At 43.8% G+C, this 20,645-nt stretch overlaps 1 protein-coding gene across 1 annotated transcript; it reads right to left on the bottom strand.

Annotated features, from left to right (window-relative positions):
- Positions 1 to 103: 103 nt before the first annotated feature.
- On the bottom strand, positions 104 to 19,735 carry SLC51A (solute carrier family 51 alpha subunit). Its single transcript, XM_029939531.1, has 9 exons — positions 19,510 to 19,735; positions 18,832 to 18,926; positions 6,201 to 6,355; positions 5,181 to 5,254; positions 4,619 to 4,777; positions 3,940 to 4,051; positions 3,506 to 3,652; positions 1,112 to 1,217; positions 104 to 577 (listed from the first exon to the last, which is right to left on the bottom strand). Exons 1-9 carry the CDS (start codon positions 19,545 to 19,547, stop codon positions 363 to 365), a joined length of 1,101 nt encoding a protein of 366 aa, XP_029795391.1. The 5' UTR covers positions 19,548 to 19,735; the 3' UTR covers positions 104 to 362.
- Positions 19,736 to 20,645: the final 910 nt, after the last annotated feature.

Genomic DNA, 20,645 nt, shown 5'->3' with positions numbered 1-20,645 from the left:
ACTTATATTGCTTCCATGTCTGGTTATTGTAATAATATTGCAATAAACACGGAGGTTTGCCTGGTTGAGTTTTACTCCTGTTCTTATACCAGGCAAACTACCATATACTTTCCCCCTTTTCATTGGCTCTAGGAAAACTCAGAGTGACCTTTCAGTATACAAGCTTCAAGGGCTAATAGTGTCATCCACAGAGGCAGTGTACCCAGTTATAAACTCTATCCTGTTTGTTTATTATAAAACCTGAAATACCTTTCCCAGGAAAGATCCAAAATAATTGCATCCTATTCCATAATCCTCCTTCATTCCTATGGTCAAGTGTAATCTGCCAGCTCATGCTGACAATGGGATCCATCCGTACTTGGTCAAGGCTGAGGGACAGTGAGGAAATCCTGTGCCCGTTTAATATGTACAGAGTCTTTTTCATTGTCCAAACCATCCACCTCAGGCTTTGAAGTCAAATCCAGGTCTGGGGAAAGGAAAGGCTCATATCCAACTTTGTTGTCTTTCCTTCGGTAGTACATGCGTGTCAACACAGTCATTACAAAAGTCTCCAGTATGAGAAGGTGGCAATTCATCACTGTGGTGTGGAGTGAAATATAATGTAGGTTATGCTAAATTGTAGAGGCGGTATCCCACCAGCAGCCCTGGCATATGAGTTCAGTAACACTTTCTCCAGTTTATCCTCAAACCACGCCTAGAGATATTAAGTTGTCATAAATAACACACCAGATGAACGGTAGAGCCAGAACCAGGACTTGACTCGTCTATCTTCTGCAATCTGAGGCTAGCATTAAACCCCATTTTTTTAATGTGTTTTATCAGCATGACCTTCTGCTTGCAAACCTTAGCCATTCCTCTCCCAGGAGCTAATGATTGAATCCATGGCCTCCTGGGTTGTCCCCCAGCACTGGCCTCAAGCTGTGGGATTCTAGGTCTCTGTGCTCAGAGAAGTCAGCATCTCCAGAAAGCCTCACTAGGATTTTTTGGTGACTCATTTCTGAGTGTTCTGCATAGAAACCAGGATGGCCCAAACCCTGTTCTGAGGTCCTCTCTTCCCTGGCCCTCCCTTCTTGCCCATCCTGGAATGGGAGGGGAGCCTCTGTGTGCTCACCTTGAGACCTGACTTTAGAGGAAAAGGGAGGTGAACAAGCAATCTGCCCGCCGTTGGCCAAGACTGAGAAGATGGATGGCTGCAGGGCGGTCAGGATGAGGAGCACCTGTGGACCAGAGGAGAAACAAGGGCAGGATGGACCCGGCGTCTGTGGCACTGAGGTCCGCCGGCCCACTGCCGGGCTTGCCCTTCCGCTGTGCGCTCAGCTGGCCTCTGGATCTGTGCAGTTGCAGAGGGCTGAAACTCACCTGTGTAAACTTTTGTGGAGTTTTAATCTTTAGGCAAATTACAGTCTTGTCTTCTGCCCAGTATTTTATGAACATTTGAAACAAGAAACAAGAACTGATGGGGGTTTTGTGTTTATTTCCGTATCAGCCATGGACACTAGCAAGCACTCGATGGATGAAAAGGATGGATGGTTAGAGAAGACTGTTTCCATCTGGCTCCAGGATCTGAGATCCCTGCTCCTAGAATGATGGACAGTTAGCCATGAAGGTGCCCTTTGAAGAATCTCTGCCGTGCCTGGGGCTGGGCGGCAGGGGGATGGGGAATTAATGTTCAGTGGGTACAGAGTTTCTGTGTGGAAGACAAAAAGGTTCTGGAAACGGATGGTGGTAATAATGCTTGCACAACACTGAACACATTTAATGCCACTGAACTGTACACTTAAAAATGATTAAAATGGCAAATTGTATGCTATGTATATTTTAATACAAGAAGGAAAAAACAAGAAAAAGAAGACCTCTGTCCAGAGGTTCCAGCAACAGCATTTATCTTAGTACTTGCCCTTCCAAGTGCACTTTTCGGAAACATCAGGCTCTACAAGGCAGACTCAGCATGTCCTACAATAATCATGGGCAGGCTCACCAATCACAGGCTTTCACCCTGTGGCATGACCCTAAGTGCTTCTGGGGCCCAGATCCTTTCTGTCCTTTCAGTCCCTGACTCTATTTCAGGCTCTTCTGGCCTCTCCTTCAATCCTACCTATTATGCGCCTTGAAATTCATATTTTGGAGGCATCTGCTTAGGTCAAATGAAAACTTACGTGAAATCACTCTGTTGACTACAAAGCAGTCACTATGCCTTGAGAGTAGGAGAAGGGCCTAGAAAGGAGACAGAAAGAATGGGGAAAGAAGGAAAACAAAATTGGGCTAAAAGTCATTGTATTTAGGGCACTTGGATGGCTCAGTCGGTTGAGCATCTGGCTTCGGCTCAGGTCATAATCTTGCGGTTTGTGGGTTCAAGCCCCGCATCGGGCTCTGTGCTGACAGCTCAGAGCCTAGAGCCTGTCTTCAGATTCTGTGACTCCCTCTCTCTCTGACCCTCCCCTGCACATACTGTCTCTCTCTTTCTCGAAATGAATAAAACATTAAAAAACTTTTAAAAAAAACATTGAAAAATTAAAAGTCCATTGTATTTGGTGGAAGATATCTGGGCTTAGAGGGTGAAAGTGTAAAAAGTGAACAAATGTGCTTTACAGAGAATTTCCAGAAGAGGTGGAAGGTGAAGAGACAGTATAATGAGAAGAAGGAAGGTGGATTTGGGAGTCAGACCTAAGTTTAAATTTTAGCCCCATACATATGTGCCTTTGAGCAAACCCAATAATATCTCTGGGTCTCAGTTTCCTCCTTTGTAAAATAGAAATAATAATGACTCCGAAGATCGTTGTACAAATTCAAGTGTGATGTACAAAAGGTGTGTAGCATGTGGTGTAGGTGGTTCATAACTATGATAATGCGTAAGCTAGTGGTGGTGGTGAATTACAAAGTTTTAGGAAGACTTGGTGGAAAAGAAAAGGAAAAAAAAAGTAGAAGAATTTAATGTGGTAATATATCTGTTACGAGTTGAAATGGGTCCCCTAAAGAGATATGTTGAAGTCCTAACCCCCAGGACCTCAGAATGTGATCTTACTTGGAAAGAGCATCATTGTTCTGGTGTAACTAGGTGTGATTACTTAAGAGAGGTCATGCTGGAGTAGGGTGGGTCCTTATTCCTTTATACTGTTGTCCTTATAAGAAGAGGAAAAAAGACACAGGACACCGACACATGCCATGTCATGACGGAGGCAAAATCAGTGATGCAGCTGCAAGCCGGGGATTGTTGGCAAAGCACCAGGAGTTAGGAGTCAAAGAAGAATTCTCCCTTGTAGGTTTCAGAGGGAGCATGGCCTGGCTGACACCTTGATTTTGGACTTCATTTCTGTTGTTTTAGGCCACCTGGTTTGTGATATTTTGTTAGGGGAGCGCTAGGAAACTATTACAGCACAGGAGAAGCAAAAACCGGGAAGGGGCAGGAATCCTCTTCCAGATCTTACAGGACACGTAGGCTTAAGAAGATTCCTAGACCCACTTTGGGTTTTTATTGGTCTCACCTCCTAACCCCAATTCTAGTTACCTGGAACAGAGCAAATTTGCATCCTATATTCTGCTCGCCCAGGTGCATCTTGGCTTGACGGAAAAGGATGGCCAGGGTCCAGAGAGCCAGCAGGGTGGATACACCAAGGAAAGTGTTGATCCACAGAGCTGTGCTCTCCTCAGAAATCTGGTGGCAGATCAGAAAGTAGTCAGTGAGTAAGGTAAGCCCTTTTCTCCTTCTACTTCTCCTCTTCCATGGTGGGAAAGGTAATAAAATAAAGCCCCCAAAGCCTGGGCCTATTCCACTCTCCTCTCCCCACCAGAGTCCAAGCCTCTGCTTTTCCATGGCCACACCGTTGCTGGGGTTACCCTGTCCGTGCAGCCCTGGGTCAGAGGGTGTGGGCTCCAGCTATTTTTGTCTAGAGCTCAGAGGAACTGAGTCTTGCACTTTGCTGCCCCTTACTCCTGGCTTACATCTGCTGGATCATAGATGCCATCAGGAATGAGAAACAGGCCCGCCAGGCTCAGTGTTATCTTGAAGAAGGCATATTGGAATGGGCCCAACATCAGCAGCTGAAGCTTCTTCCTGAAGGAAGAAGAGAGTTAGGAACATGAACCCACAAAATGTCCACTTCCAGAAGACCTTCCAGCTCCCTCACTGGGCCCCTGGGCTGAAACTTGGCTGTCATAATAGACACCAAAATGTCTAAATGGATGGGCACGTAGGAAGAATCTAGAATGTCGAGAGCATTGGGAACCTTCTTCTTGCCTTCCACTCATCCCCTCACCAGAATGCTGCCTTTTGAGGAAGGATTATCAGGAATTTGACCCCAACCTCTTTAACCAAAATGGGCAGAAGGAACAAGTAAGTAGCCCAAAGTCCAGTTTGTTCTGTGTGGTAAAGTGTGTAGGCAGCCGTGAGTTTAAGTGATGGAAATTGGAGTTCTCCTTCCTCTGCTCCCCTCACCCCTGGGCCGGTGCCCAATGTGTGGGTGCTGACTGCGGGATGCCCACCCTTTCATCACTGGCTTTGTTCCATATAAGCCTGATCCCAAGAGGCTTAACGCAGGGCTTATGGAGCCAGAGAGACTCTTGGGAGAGTGCAGGAAGAAGCGAACCTGCTCCTCAACGGAGCCTCTCCCTCCCACCTTACCTGGTGAGCATGAGTGGGGGGCAGCAGGGGCAGCAGCAGCAGCAGGGGCCAGTGTGGACCCTCATCGGAACGTCTTTTAGTGTCCTTAATACTGCCTCCTTCCCACCAAAGCCTTCCACCATGACCAGCATCAACAGGTAAAAGCATACCGCGTAAAACCTAGAGTGAGAGTGGAGGTGGGCTTCACGGAGGGGAAGGTGGTCAGCTAGTGGGTACCCCTTTGCTGCTACAGAGGGTGAGGGAGAGGTGGGGCTCCCTGCGGCGGTCCAGTAGGGAGCAGGCATTCGGAATGTGTGACCCAGCCAGAGGGAGAGGTCAGGGTTCAGGGGCTGAGGAAGAGGGGAATTGGGGCCTATGGGAACAATATGGTGACTGAGTATGAACAGAACCAAAAGTTCAAGAGACCTGGATTAGCACAAGTTGAAAGGGGCCAGACTCCGATCAATTGATTTGCAGGGGTTTATGGAAGGGATAGGGGATAAAAGGAGATGCAGACTCTGGAGTCCTGGGTGAGTGGGGAGTAAAAGGTACCCTCAGAGCTGGGGTGGGGCAGGGCACTCACGAAGTTATGGCCATTTCCACAAGCATGAGGGAACGAGGAATCCAGAGACCGAAACAGCAGAACACAGACACAACCTGCTTGGGGATGAGCAAGAAGCTGGTTGGGGCAAGAAGAGAAACTTTGTGCTCACTCTCTCAAACTTTTTGTGGCAAAGGCTCAAGGAAGCAAAGCTGAACATATGAGGCAGCATACTTAAAAGTGGCCAGCTGGAAAAATAGTAAAATCAGTGAATTTTTTTAAGGTTTTTTTGTTTGTTTGTTTGTTTGTTTGTTTTTTTAGTTCAATAGTCAGTTCCTTCTATATCTAGGGTTAGAGACAGCAGGTCACCTTGAGTCAAAATGTCATTTTGAAGACTTATGCTAGACGTCTGGAGTAGGAGTAGGCGAGTTTATCCTTAGGAGGAATTAGATCAAGATCCAGCCCTTCCTTTTCATTGCCAAATGTGACTAGAGCATCTCTGATGCCTTGAAATGGCCCGGGCAGGTATCATCTTCTAGAAAAGGACCTCAGGGGCTCCATTCTCTGCCCCAGACACACAGACCTTACCACAAGGAAATAGAAGTCTAATCTTATGGCCTGGGAGCAATTAAGAGACTTATATAATGTCTACGAGAGTGTGTTATAAAGGCCTATCATGTAAGGGTAAAGGTGAGTTGTCCCCATGGGGAAAAAGTTCTTTCCCTCCCTCCCATCTGAGGACCCACCATTCACTTGTGCAGGAGGAAAGCTTGCCTTTAACAGTAATGCTGTGGTGGGAAGTAGTGAGTGGGGCTGCTGGTGGGCTGAGCAGTTTCTCCAGCTGTCTCTGTGGCTCTAAGAATTCAAACTCTTGGTCCCACTGCCTGTTGACCCAAGCATGGGGTCCTGACTGCAAATGGACATCATATTACAAACCCCCCTCCTAACTGGGTAGAGGCAGGCAACACTTTGCTGGCTTGAAATGCTGAGTTTAGAGGAATTCCTAGAATGGCTCCTGTCTCTTGTTTAGTCCCTCCCGAGGGGCAGCTCCGGGGCCCTCACCGTGGGTGCAGAGCTGCTCCAGAGCAGAGTCCTCCTCTTGATGGGGCAACGGGTGTTCTTGTACAGGTAGACAGCGTCCTCCAGAAAGATGGTGACTGAGCCCAGGGCAAGCAAAGTCATAATGACTGTGAGGGCAATTTCTGCAGGGCCCAAGGCTAAATAAAGTAGAAAGAGAAGGCAGACTCTCATGAGCTAAAGACCAGAGATGAGGGGCCGAAGATGTGGGCTTCCTTGCTTAGATATAAATTGATTTACTACATCTAGAAATATCTGGTCTAGGCTTCTACCCATGCAGAAGAATGGCATTTTCTTAGACCCTAGCAGGTAGCTAAAAAGTAGTCATTCTTCTACATGGATGGGAGACTAGACCAGGTAATTCTAGGTATGCAAGGCTTCCATCAACGAGGATATAGACACCAAACAAGTTTTTACATAATTAGCAAAGATTTTGATTTCAGAGGTTAACAGGGCCTATCCAACTTTACTACGTCCAGTAAATGGTGTCATGCTAGCAGACATGGACCAATTAACATTATAATTAAAGCAGAATGTAATGAATGGTATATACTTTAGAGATGTTTAAATTTGATTTCAAAAGCTATGTCATGAAACTGGGATATTAGGATGGGAATTTACCAAAAGAGAAATAGATACAAGTAAAGACTCCAAGGACATTTGGCTTGTGTTGGTCTTAAATTAAATGCAGTCCAGTAGCTCTCTTTAGTGTTTATTGCAATCATTTGAAGAGTTGTTAAAAACTAGCGTCCGGGTCCTACCCTCAGAGATGCTGCTTTAATAGATCGGGGTGGGCCCAGTAATCTGCATTTTCAACAAGCTCACCCAGTAATGGCCAGAGGATAACAAATATTTTTACAAACACAGGTGAAGCTCCTCTAGCCTCACTATTGCTAACAGGAAAAACTATTTTCAGCACAATATGTGTTTCTAAACATGTAATTCATCAGTGCAACAATTAGTTTTAAAAAAGAGTTCTGTGTTTTGGTGACTAAGCCTCAGCCCTCTTTATCTTAAGTCTCTTCCCTAGTTGGCTTAACCAACTAGGTCTCAATGAGAGGAAGAAGGGGAAAAAGAGGACTGTCAGCGCCCAGTCCATTGTCCTCGCACATCGGGAGTGACGCACGGGGAAGACATTGGCTAGTCCACCCTATGTTTTGATGACTGAGGTCAGGTCAGTCAGAGAGATGAAACCAAAGCAGGGAGGAAGGAGGTCATACCACAGTAAAAGCTTGAGTTGTCATCTGGTCAGCCATACCTGGTGTCACCACAAGGAGCAACCAGGACAAAGATGAATTTGTCAAAAAATACCACACTGATCCTGGTTGCTTTTATTTTAGGGCACATGTTTTTCTCTCTGTTGCTTTATCCAGAAGAGGTCCTTCACCTCTGACCGCAGTTAGGTTGAATGACCAATCCAGAGGACCTGCATGGGGGAGGTGGCCCTTAGACTCAAGCTCTCAAGCTGGACTTGTAAGGTCAGTAGTAAACTTTTCCTATCACAGGCCATAAAAGACAGGGGTTTGCTATTTTTCTTTCCTCCTACCCGGTCCTTCCTCTACCCACCTCCACTTAGTCAGGACATTCAGGAACTCAACTACTGGCTGTTACTGTTTAGCTCTGCTGCCTTTTCTTAGTTCTCTCTCCAGATCCTGTTCCAGAAGGTACCGCAAGGTTTGGACATTAAAAAACTGGTTGCAGTACTTTACTAAAAAGACTTTACCTTCTCCTTTTCAAAACTTTTAAAATACAAACATCAGAGCATTTTTAAATATAATTTTACCCTTTACAACAAAAATGAATATTTCAAACACTCATGGAGGTACCCATAAAGTTTGCCATATATAATGATAATTCTAGATAGATTAAAGGGATGTCTTTAGAAATCAAATGGGGTGGGGGGGGGATGCCTGGTGGCTTAGTTGGTTAAGCAAATGACTTCGGCTCAGATCATGATCTCGCGGTTCATGGGTTCGAGCCCCGCATCGGGCTCTGTGCTGACAGCTCAGAGCCTGGAGCCTGTTTCAGATTTTGTGTGTCCCTCTCTCTCTGCCCCTCCTCTGCTCATGCTCTGTCTCTCTCTGTCTCAAAAATAAATAAACTTTAAAAAAATAAAAGAAAAAAATAAAAATAAAACAGGGAAATTTGAGAGGGAAAAAAGAGAGAATTGTATTTTCATGAAGATTTTGGAGAAGGAAGACCTTCCTAAGCTTAGGAGAATCCGAGAAATCACAAAGAGAATGATGGTCAAATTTAATATAGAGTGTTTAAACTTCTTTCTGAATGTTTAAAAGAAATAGCAAACAGACTGAGGGGAAAAAGCTTTTTAATAGATGTGTACTCAAGTTTAAGATCTTTATTAGATAAAGAGAATTGATAACAAAAAAGGAGGACACTTGCAAATAAATGGAAAAAGATATTAACACAGGTGAGGATATGTGGGAAAACAATCAATCTGTTTAGTTGTCAGATAAGAGCAAAGTAACTGTGATGTATTATTTTTGTTCCATTAAAAAGTAATATTTATAATATATTGACTAATGGCCCTAAGTTATAAACAACTTAAGTGTCCAAAAATATTGGAACTATTAAAGTACCTGATTGAATATTAAGTATTGAGGTATGAAAAATTTGTGCCATAAGAAAATCTTTGTGAAGAAAATATAATTAATTGTGAAGAATAATAACTTATTAACACTCAAAAAAGCAAAAAATGTATTAACAGACTCCCACATATATGGTCATCAGATTTATGACAAAATTTCCACTACAATTCCTGGGAAAAAGGGTGCTTTTTTCAATAAAGAGTTCTGGGTTATGGGATATCCTCTGGGGGATAAAAAAGAACATTGGCCCCTCCTGCTTATCGTACAAAACCACCTAAATGTGAAAGTTAAAACAATGCAGTTTTTAGAGGCAAACAGAGACCTATATCTTCATGACTTTGAGATAGGCAAAGATCTTTTAAAATAGGACACAAAAGCACGACTTCTAAATTAAAAATTGATCAATTGGATTTTCTTAAAATTAAAATTTTTCTTTGTTGGAAGAAACTATTAAGAGAATAAAAAAATAAGCTCAGACTGAGAGAAGATATTTGCAATACAGATCTCCAATAAAAGACGTGTACCTATAATCTATAAAGAATTCCTATCCATTTGAAAAAGACAACACAATATTTTTAAATGAAAAAAAAATAACCTAAACAGTTACTTCACAGAAGAAAGTTCCTCAATGTTTCAGAAGCATAAAAGGCGCTAAGTGTCCACAGTCATCAGGGTAATACAAATGCAAGATGAGATTACATACCCACCAACGGGACTAAAATTAAAAGGACTCATGATTCCAAGGGCTGATGATGCTAAGGAAAAAATGGAACTCTCATATATTTCGGTTGGGGGTGGCACAAAGACTTTGGAAAGCAGTCTGGAAGTATGTATTGAAGCTAAACATACACCTGCCCTATGACACAGAAATTCCACTTCTGGATACCTACTCAGTAGAAATGAGGGCTTATAATCACCAAAAGAATGCTCAGAGCAGCATTATTCCAAACTGGAAATAGCTCATATTGATTCAATAAGAACACAGATAAATATAGTTGATCCTTGAACAATGCACAGTTGAAAATCTGCATATATGGGGCGCCTGGGTGGCTCAGTCAGTTAGGTGTCCAACTTCGGCTCAGGTCATGATCTCACAGTTTGTGGGTTCGAGCCCCACGTCAGGCTCTGTGCTGACAGCTCAGAGCCTGGAACCTGCTTCCGATTCTGTATATCCCTCTCTCTCTGACCCTCCCCTTATTGCGCTGTCTCTGTCTCTCAAAAATAAATAAAAAACATTAAAAATTTTTTAAAAAAGAAAATCTGCATATAATTTTTGTCTCCCCTAAAACTTAACTACCAATAGCCTACTGTTGATCAGAAGCCTTACTGATAACAGAGTTGATGAACACATATTTTGTATGTTATGTGTATTATATTTTGTATTCTTACAATAAATTAAGCTAGAGAAAAGAAAATGTTACTAAGAAAATCATAAGGAAGAGAAAACATATATACACTACTGTACATATATTTAGTGAAAAAAGTCCTCACAGGGGTACCTGGCTGGCTCAGTTGGTTAAGCATCTGACTCTTGGTTTCGGCTCAAGTCATGATCTCATGATTCATAAGTTTGAGCCCTTCATCGGGTTCTATGCTGATAGTGCAGGGCCTGCTTGGGATTCTTTCTCTCTCTCCCTCCCTCTCTCCCTGTCTCCTGTTCTTTCTCTCTCTCTCAAAATAAACTTGAAAGAAAGAAAGAAAGAAAGAAAGAAAGAGAGAGAGAGAGAGAGAGAGAGAGAGAGAAAGAAAGAAAGAAAAGAAAGAAAGAAAGGAAGGAAGGAAGGAAGAAAAATCTTTGTATAAGTAGAATCATGCAGTTTAAACCCATGTTGTTCAGAGGTCAACTGTAAATTGTGATTCATTCCCACAATAGACTATCACACAGCAATAAAAAAGAATAAACTACTAATAGAGGCAACAGAATGGATCAATCTTAAAAACATAATGATGAGTGAAGGAAGCTAGAAACCAGAATACATACTGTTTGATAACTATCTGTTTATATAAATTGAAGAATAAGGAAAAAGAATAAGGAAAAATGATCTATAGAGGAGGTAGAGGTTAGAATAGTGGTCTCAGAGAGGTGCCCAGGTGGCTTAGTTGGGTATGTGTCCAACTTCGGCTCAGGTCACTATCTCACGGTTCCTGAGTTCTACACCTGTGTCAGGCTCTGTGCTGACAGCTCAGAGCCTGGAGCCTTCTTGGAATTCTGGGTCTCCCTTTCTCTTTGACCCTCCCCAATTAGTGCTCTGTCTCTCAAAGATAAATAAAAACATTAAAAAAAAAAAGAAGTGTGGTCTCAGGAGGCATATTAACTAAGGAAGGAGTACAAGAGACCCTACCGGATGCTGGAAAGGTTCCATTTCTTGATCGAGATGCTGTTTCACAGACGTACACACAAATAAAAATGCATCACATGATATACTTGAGATCATTATCGTTTACTGTATGTAATTTATACCTAAAAAAAAACTGTGTCAGCAAAGAAGATTGAAAAATTATCCCATAAAATTATAACCATGTTTGGGGAAAGAAAGGTAGGAAAGAGTTGAAGGAAAGAGTGGGACACTAATATTTTTATCTTACAAAATGGAAAATCAAGAAATACTGCTCATAGGGTGATCAGAAGGTAACTATCAGAACCATCAGCTAAAAAAGGAGGATGACTAGAAACGAGAATGGATAGAGCAGAGGAGTGTCGATTTGCATTAGTAGCTCCTTTGCATTATTTGAAATTTTGACCTTGTTCACATATTACTTTGATAAAATAAAAACATTACAAAATCATTTCATAGAAAAATGCCTAGAAATATTAAAAGAAAATATTTAAAATGCTGTCTTTGGGTGATAAGAACAAGTGATCTTTGCCCTCTTTTCTATCTTTTTCAATTATTCTATAACAAATCTGTATTTTATAACAAACTATGTTTTTTCAAAAGGGTACATTTTGTCAAATATATAATAATGTGAAAAAATTGATATGATATCATGCTTATAAAAACAGGACATAAGATTGGAGGTATGGTACGATTTCAGACCAGCTAACACCGTGGTGCCTGGGTGGCTCGGTTGGTTAAGCATCTGACTTCAGCTCAGGTCATGATCTCATGGTTTGTGAGTTTGAGTCCCATGTGGGGCTCTGTGCTGACAGCTCAGAGCCTAGAGCCTGCTTCGGATTCTGTGTCTCCCTCTCTCTCTGCCCCTCCTGGCTTATGCTCTCTCTGTCTCTGTCTCTCTCTCAAACATAAATAAAACCTTTAAAAATATTTAAAAAATAATAAGGAACTAACACCAAGGTATTTCCAGTTGCCTGTCTCTGAGGGGTCGGAGTATAGATGGCTCTTCCTTTTTCTACTTTTCCAGATTTTCAGATTTACTGAATGAAATTTTTTACAATGGAAATGTTTAGTTTTAAAAAAATTCACAAAAGATAAAGTCCACATTGGCAGAAACCAAAATTAATTCAGTAGGTTTCTAAAAACCCATGTCCGTTGTTGGAAGGCTGAGTCACTACTGGAGGTCCCTCCTGGCCTGACTCCCCCACCCCCTTGACCTTGTCCTCACCAGCTCAGAGAAAGCCCTTTCAAAAGCCATCCAAGGCCAAAGCCCTTTCCAGTTTTCACTTTTTTTTTTTTAACTTTTATTTATCTCTGAGAGAGACAGACAGAGCATGAACTAGAGAGAGGCAGAAAGAGGGAGACACAGAATCCAAAGCAGGCTCCAGGCTCTGAGCTGTAAGCACAGAGCCCAATGCGGGGCTCAAACTCAGGAACCTCCAGACCATGACTTGAGCCAAAATCAGAGGCTTAATGGACAGAGCCACCCAGGCTCATCCCCCCAACTTTTTAAAACATTTCCCAGTCTTCATTGCACCCGCCTCAAAAATCTGCCCCACCTTGACTCCCAGAACCATAGTCCCGCTCCTGACCTCTGTCCCTAGGTCTTGGACACTGATCCCTCATCCTCTCCCACATCCGGTGTTCTCCTATCTCAAACACCAGCTCAACCCTTCTCTGTTGATTGAGTTCAGGATTTCCCTAACACCCCTTCAGCCTCCCAATAACTGTGTAAGCTGTGCCCACCTCCAGAAGTTGGTAGCACTTGGTTTCTGCTTCTCCAGCTTTTCTCTGAGTCCCTGTGGCTGGCTTCTCCTCACTGAGTTCTCTGCTCAAATGCCCCTTCTCAGCCAGCCTTCCCTGAGGTGATATTACCCCCATCTGCCTCCCACAGCGAAGTTATTTATAAAATATTTATTTACTTGCCTATTTTCTGCTGCCTTCTCCTGCGCCCCCTTTCCCCAACTCTGTAAACAAGAAGGCAGGGACTTGGTCAAGCTTGTTTGTTCTCTGTTCGATCTCTAAGTGCCTGGAACAGCAACTGTGGCTACTTGTTGAAGGAAAGAAATAACCCCATGAGAATTCCTATGTCATCCCCATTTTATAGGCTTTTCCAGGAAACCAGGCTCAAAGCACCTTGGCCATGGTCACACAGCCTGGAAGTTATGGGGGTGAGATCTGGCTAAGCCTACTCTTACCATTTCCCACATTGACTTTTGGTGTGTCTTCACATGATTATGGAAGGGAATGTGGAGTGCTATAAACAATCAAATGTAACCTTAAAAAGTTGTTGAAGTTTATGAAAGTGGGGTGGGGGCATATTCTGACTGTTCAATACCCAAATGTTTTTTCAGTCTCTTTCAACTGCTGGCTTTGGCACCCTGTATTCTTTCTCAGACTTGTGCTATCCACAGGATCTTGTATCTACTGCCACAGCACTGAAAGCTAAGAAAGAGAGCTCCTGCTCTCCATGCAGCTCATGGATCTTCTCTGAAGATTGTCCTCTATCTTATTTTTCCGCATCTTAACAGATATTATGGAACAAAAGTGTTTATGGCTAAAGGATTTTTGGAAATGCCTTAAACAAAATTAAACCTGTTTCTTCCCATGCTCAAGTTTTTAATCTGATTTACACTGTTAATTTCCTACTGGAGGTTATAGAATACAGATTTTACAAAACCTATTTTGGTAGATTCTATGTTCATGAAGCACTACTTGAGATCAGTACTCCAGGGAACACACTTTGGGAAATGCTTGTCTAACTGACCTTTTTGAGTACAATTATACCTTTAGCAAATGTCCCACTGTCTCTGAAATAGTGAAGATTACTTTTTCTAAATAATGAAAGCAATATAAACGCATTAAAATTTTGAGAGAGTGTCACCCATAATTTCAGCTAGTTCCTAACCAAAAGTTAGTTTTCTTTTTTGCATTTTGTTTTCATAGAAGTTAAGAACATAGTCTCTCGAGTCAGAGTTCAGAGAAAAATTCCACTGACTACTTGCTCTTGACCTTGGACAGATTATTCATTCTTTCATTAATCTCTTAGCATAGCACCTGGCATGTAGTATTTGTTCAATAAAAGTAGCTTTAAAAAACACCCTGGTTAAAGTACGTACATATTATATTACTACAATAGTATAATTTTATAGTATAATAAAATTTTATACTTTTAAAACAAACATCTCATAACAGCCTGTCAAAAATGATTTTTTATAAATTAAAATAATTTCTAAATTAAAATCATCTTTAAATTACAAAAATTTCAAAAATAAAGAGAATAGAGCAAACATGAATATGCCCATAACCCATTTCATTTAAAAAAAATTTTTTTATGTCTTTTATTTATTTTTGAGAGACAGAGAAAGACAGTGCGAGCAGGGGAGGGTCAGAGAGAGAGGGAGACACAGAATATGAAGCAGGCTCCAGGCTCTGAGCTAGCTGTCAGCACAGAGCCCAACGCGGGGCTTGAACCCACAAACTGTGAGATCATGACCTGAGCCGAAGCCGGCCACTTAACCAACTGAGCCACCCAGGCGCCCTGCCCATAACCCATTTTAAAGAGTGTTACCATATTGCCAATTTTGGCTCAACAGTTATTTTTAGAAAAATAAAGCATTACAGTTGTATTTGAAGGCACCTGTACACACCTCCTAGATCATTTTCTTTTCCATACCTTACCTCCCAGAGCTAACTTCTGTTCTGAAGTTGGTGTATATCTTTTCATTTATGTTTTAATTTTTTCACAACATATATACATACTCAACATACATACATACTCAACATACCATATTGCTTTGCACTTAAAAATATCTGTATGGAGGTGCCTGGGTGCTTCAGTTGGTTAAGCTTCCCACACTTGATCTCAGATCAGGTCTTGATCTTAGGGTTGTGAGTTCAAGCCCTGTGTTGGGCTCTGCGCTGAATGCGAAGCCCACTTAATAAATAAATAAGTAAATAATTTAAAAATCTATATAAATGGCATCTTCCTGCAAAATGCTTTATCCACACGACATTGTTTTCATCATACTATTTTCATTATGATAAATGCTTCTATACATACTCTTGGACATGTCTCCTTAGCACATAGAGTTTATTTTCTTTCTTTATTTTTTATTTTTAGAGAGTGAGAGAGAGTGTGAGCTGGGGAGAGGGGTAAAGGGAGGTGGAGAGCATTCCAAGCAGGCTCCATACTCAATGCAGAGCCCAACACAGGGCTTGATCCCCAAGACCTTGGGATCTTGAGCTGAAATCAAGAGTCAGACGCTCAACCACTCAACCATCTGAGCCATGCAGGCACCCCTAGGAGAGCTCCTTTAAGCGTACACCTAAAATCTGAGTTTCTGGGCTGGAGGAGATGAGCATCTTCAGTGCTGTAGAGAGCTAATCAGTCCCCACAGTGGTGATCCCCATTGTACTCCCACCAGTGGCCCACGAGTGCTCACTGTCACCTCAAATTCATTGTAGTGAAATGACGTCCATTGTGTAATTCACGGCTCCTTAATTCCTAACAAAATAGAATATCTTTTTGTGTATTTATTGGTCAGTAGGGTTTCCTCTGCTATGAACTGTCTGTTCACATATTTTATACAACTTTTATTGGGTAATTTTTCTTATACTGACTACTTATCCCTTGTTGGTTAGGCTTGAAAATATCTTCTCCCAGTCTATGGTTTGACTTTTAGCATTGCTTATAGCATTTTTAGTTGTATAGAAATTTATTCATGTAGCCAGTTTCCATGACCATTTGTGCTTTTTTTAGGTTTTTTTTTTTAATAGTTTATTTTTGAGACAGAGCATGAGCGGGAGAGAGGCAGAGAGAGAGAGAGAGAGAGAGAGAGAGAGAGAGAGAGAGAGAGACAGAATCTGAAACAGATTCCAGGCTCTGAGCTGTCAGCACAGCACCCAGTGAGGGGCTCTACCCCACAAACCATGAGATCATGACCTGAGCTGAAGTCAGACACTCAGCTGACTGAACCACCCAGGCACCCCTTTTTTGTGTTTTGTTTAAGAAATTATTCTCTACTCACAACCATAAAGATACCTTTCTGTATTTTCTTTTATAAAAAAGTTTACATTTTACATTTAGGTATTTAAGCTGTCTCGATTGAAGCTACATTGGAGCTATATTGCCATAGGGACAAATACATTGTCCAGGTCACTTCTTGAAGAGCCCATTCTGCCCCCTGAGGTGTAGCATCCTTTCATAAAGCACATTCCCCAGTGGGCTCTATTTCTGAGCATTCTGTTCTGTTCCATTTCCCACTTGTTGGGATCCTTGCACTTACTGCTGCACTGCTTAGTCTTATTGTAAGCCTTAACCCTGAGAGGGCAGGAACCCTCCTTATGCTTTTTCAAAATTGTCTTGGCTTTTTTTGGTCCTTCACTCTTTCACATAAATGTTTGTAACAGCCCATTTAAAAAAATCCTGTAGGGACTGTAATTGCAATCATATCACAGGCATTTCAAAAACAGATTACTGGGGGCACCTGGGCAGTTCAATCCGTTAAGTGTCAATCTTCATCTCAGGTCATGATCTCACAGCTCTTGAGTTCCTAAACAACCCCCTCACCGCCTCCCCCCTGCCCCCCCCCCCAGGGCTCTGTGCTGACAGCTCAGTTCCTGGAGCCTGCTTCAGATTCCATGTCCCCCATGTCCCCCCTCCCATCCTCTTCCCCTCCCCTGCTTGTGTTCTTTCTCTGTCTCTCAAAAATAAATAAATAATCATTAAAAAAACAGATTATTGAAAGGTTCCATAGTTCTTCCAAAATAGCTCTTTCTTAAATGGCGTCTAATTTAAGGAGCCCCATAATGGAGGAGGAAGAGTTCTTGCCATAGCCTCGGTGGGTGCCTCTTCCCGGCTTCCTGATTCTCAGTGTCATGTCATCACCCTGCCCGGTTCCCCGGGGTGGTTGTGACGGTCTCTTTTTCCTTCGCTCACCTTATCTTGGTATTGACCAGACCCCCTGGTCTTTCTCTGGGTAACCTTTGTCTTCCAACCTTCCCTTCCTTTCCCTGGACACTGTTCTGGCTCAGACTCTTGTTCCTCATGCTGGGCAGGGGCAATAACCTCCAATTTATACTCTTCTTCCCTAAGTCCATCCTGATTACTGATTATCTTGAAGCACTCTCTAGCCCCTCCCAGTCTAGAGCCCTCACCAGCTCCTTCTCTCCACAGGATAAAGTACAACTTTTCTGCCTGAGGGTTCATCAGGCCCCACCTCACCTGCCCAGCCCTCTCAATTGTCCCCTGCCTCCTCACCAGCCACCTGGAATCCTGCCAGATCAAGGGGGGACCTGCCTGCTCATACCGCCTCCCCCGGCACCTCTGCAGCGCCCACTGACTGCTCTCCACTCTGCAGTTTGCTTACCCATTCTGACATCCTCCCCAACCCCCCCACCCCGCTACCAAACATGTCAGCTTGCAAGACTACCAGACCCAGAATGTTCTCCCTACTTTGAACATCCTTGGTGCTCCTATTGGCACATTCTGCAGCAATGCCATGTGAGATGGATTTTTACTGCGTGAGGCAGGTCTCAGTCTCAGCACTATTGTTATTTTGGCCAAGATAACTCCTTGGGGTGGGGGGCTTTCCTTTGTATTCTGGGCAGCAGTCTTGGCCTCTCCCCACTAGATGCCAATAGCACCCTCTAGTTGTGGCAGCTGAACTGTCTCTAGACAGTGCCAGTTCTCTGGGGAACAAAATTGCCTCTGGTTGACAACTACTAATCTAAGGGAACACTTGTACCACGAGCTGCACTCTGGGCAAGAGGTTCCTGGAGCCAGACGTGGCAGCTACCTACTGGCACCAACCCCGTGGCAGCCGCAAAGATTCTCTGGACACCCTGGCAGTTGTCATTTGCTCTGAAACAAGGCTGAGATTGTCCAGGCACATGCCCGCGTCTGCCTTCTAATCCACACTGACCACATCCTGTTGTTCAGAAAGTCTATGCACTGAAGTGACGACATCAAGGAGGCTGGGAAAAAACAGTAAGAATCCCAAAGAGACATAGACTCCTATTCATGAAAGTCTAAGAGGTGGTTAATCATGCAGTAGGAAGACAAAATAAAATATGGTCAGGAGCCACATTTGCTATAATGATACTTGGGTCATTTGTCATATTTTAGGTGGCCAGGGAATGAATGGAGTCTCATCTTCTGCTTTTCATGTTCAAAAGTAATTCAGTATCGGATCTACTTGGCCAACACTGTAGAATACTTGTACAAGTTCCCCTAAGTGTTAAGAACATTATTCATAATAGCCAACCTTCCAGAATGATGTAGACTCTTTTCAAAAGAGGCTATTATGCAGGCCCCTAGGGGATTTGTTGGGGCTTGCGTCATTTGGGCACCATCTTGATTCCCTGGATGGCTCTGGGATTTGAAAAATGCTCCAAGCCAGGGTCCCCAACTTGAATGAGCTTTGAGGCTGGGGTTTGCAAGAGGCCCAACATGCAGTTGTGTCTCCCTGACTAAGTGGTCGTGCCCTTTTTTTGGCCTATTGCCTCCTTAAGGAGTTGCCCTTCCCCAAGGCCTTCACCATGATATGTAGAGACTCTCCAAGCTGGCCAGCTCAGGAGCACCTCTCTTTAGCTTCGCTCGGCTGTCCCGGCCTACTGCTGGGGTGCTCATGTCCTCCTTTGAGTTCCCTCTGGGGAGGGGCCTTGACTCACCTCTTAGAAGTTGGGCTGCAGTGGGAGCGTGAGAGTAGCAGGCAGAGGGGATGCTGAAATTGGTTTTCAGCACCTCCAGAAGATCTGCTGTGTACCTGAAGAGACACCAACCTACATTCAGAACAGGGGGACTTAGGAGGGGGAGCAGAAGGAACGCCAGTTATTTGACACTCCCTCAAACACTCCTGAGTTCAGGTGGCTTGTACATTACCCCTTGGAGCCCTTAGAGGAAATGGCAAATTGGTCCAGGCTAGTGTGTAAGGCAAGTGCTGTGTAGGCCCAGGGCAGGTCTGGCTTAGGAGCCCAAAGACCTCACAGTTCACTCTCTCCTCTTCCACTGGGGCAGCAGTCCAGTGACTGACAAAAGAGAAAGAGCAGAGCCTCAGAGAAAAAGTGGACCCTTAGCACCAGGGATGGGTCTACAGCTGGACAGGGCTCTGTGCACGCCTTTCACAGCCCCTACCTCTGAGACTTTTCTCTTTCCAGTTGAGGGACAAAGCCAAGGCTCTAAAGGGTCATACACAGGATCTTGGAAACAGCCAGACCATTATAAGTCTGGCTCATCCTGTGTCCTGGGAGCCAAAGGACCTAGGAGGGAGATAGAGACAGGCCAGCGAGATATGGGCCGCCACTGCTTAGCAACTGGCTCCTGGCTCTGGGCCTGCTGCCCTCACTCACCTGGGGTCAAGCTTTATATGAGTCCTGTCTGGCTCCATCGTCTTCTCTCCCTCTCTGGCTTTCCCAGCAGGCACTGAGTGGCAAGGAGGGGCAGGCAGGTGGGGGCCCTGAGGGAGGCGGCTCCCGCTGGTCCCTGCTGGACTCTCTCAGAGGACCTGAGCCACGTGTAGGTGGAGTGGCAGGATCTTCTCCCTTCGCCCTCTTTTCTCAGGCTTTCTGTGCCCACAAGTCTCTAGAACCTATTTCAGAGTTCACCCTGGAGGAATTTGATCCTCTTGACTGGCTAAGTTGCCCCGTTCCTGACTCCTCCCTCTCCCTAGGTGTGGTCCTTCCTTCCTCCCTCCCACAAATGCCTTTGGCCACCCTTTGCTGCCTCCCAGCCCTCATCCTACATCCCTCTAAGGAGGCTTCTTAGGTTGATGATAGGAGTAAAGGTCTATATTCTCCCAGCAACCCCCTTTCTCCCAGGCTGCAACCCGGCCTCTGGTCTCCTGGAGACCCGAGCATCAGGGCCACTTCCATGACTGTGCTGGCACTATTGGCCTGGCAGCCAGGAGGGAGGACTAGCTGGAGAAGCCAGACGAAGCCCATGCGGGTTTCCCAAAGCTCAGCCCAGCTCATGCTGATGATGGGTGTATTCAGCCAAACAGCAGCCAAAGACACAGCAAAGAAACAGAGGCAGCGTTGCTGAGTTAAATTTCCGAGCAATTTGATTATGAAAAGCTGTGCCAAATGATAGGTTTCTGAACTATTTTATTGATGAGTGATTTCTCTTCCCTCTCCAAGTAGATTTAAAGCTATTTGAATCCAAGCACAGTACCCTTAGGTTCCCGGCATAGGGGCCAATACATAGTAAGTGCTCTTTAGACCTGCTTACATGACTGATGAAATAATAAAAGCATAGCAGCAGCAGCAGCAAATGTTTATTGAGCATTTTGGGTGCACCAGGTGCTGTAGAAAATCCACGATGTTCCTTATTTCACTGAAAATTTACAACCACTCTTGTAAGGTAAGTGATATTTTTATGCACATTTTACAGATGAAGAAACAGAGGCTCAGAGAAGTTATCACACCAGGTTGGATGGAGAGCCATGGGAGTGTAGAGAGAGACAGAAGAGACCTAGTTAGGAGCTCCG

Source organism: Suricata suricatta, chromosome 5, assembly GCF_006229205.1.
Source record: "Suricata suricatta isolate VVHF042 chromosome 5, meerkat_22Aug2017_6uvM2_HiC, whole genome shotgun sequence".
Classification (NCBI taxonomy): Eukaryota; Metazoa; Chordata; class Mammalia; order Carnivora; family Herpestidae; genus Suricata; species Suricata suricatta.
The sequence above is the reverse complement of the archived record's forward strand: the minus strand, read 5'-3'. Positions and strand labels throughout refer to the sequence as shown.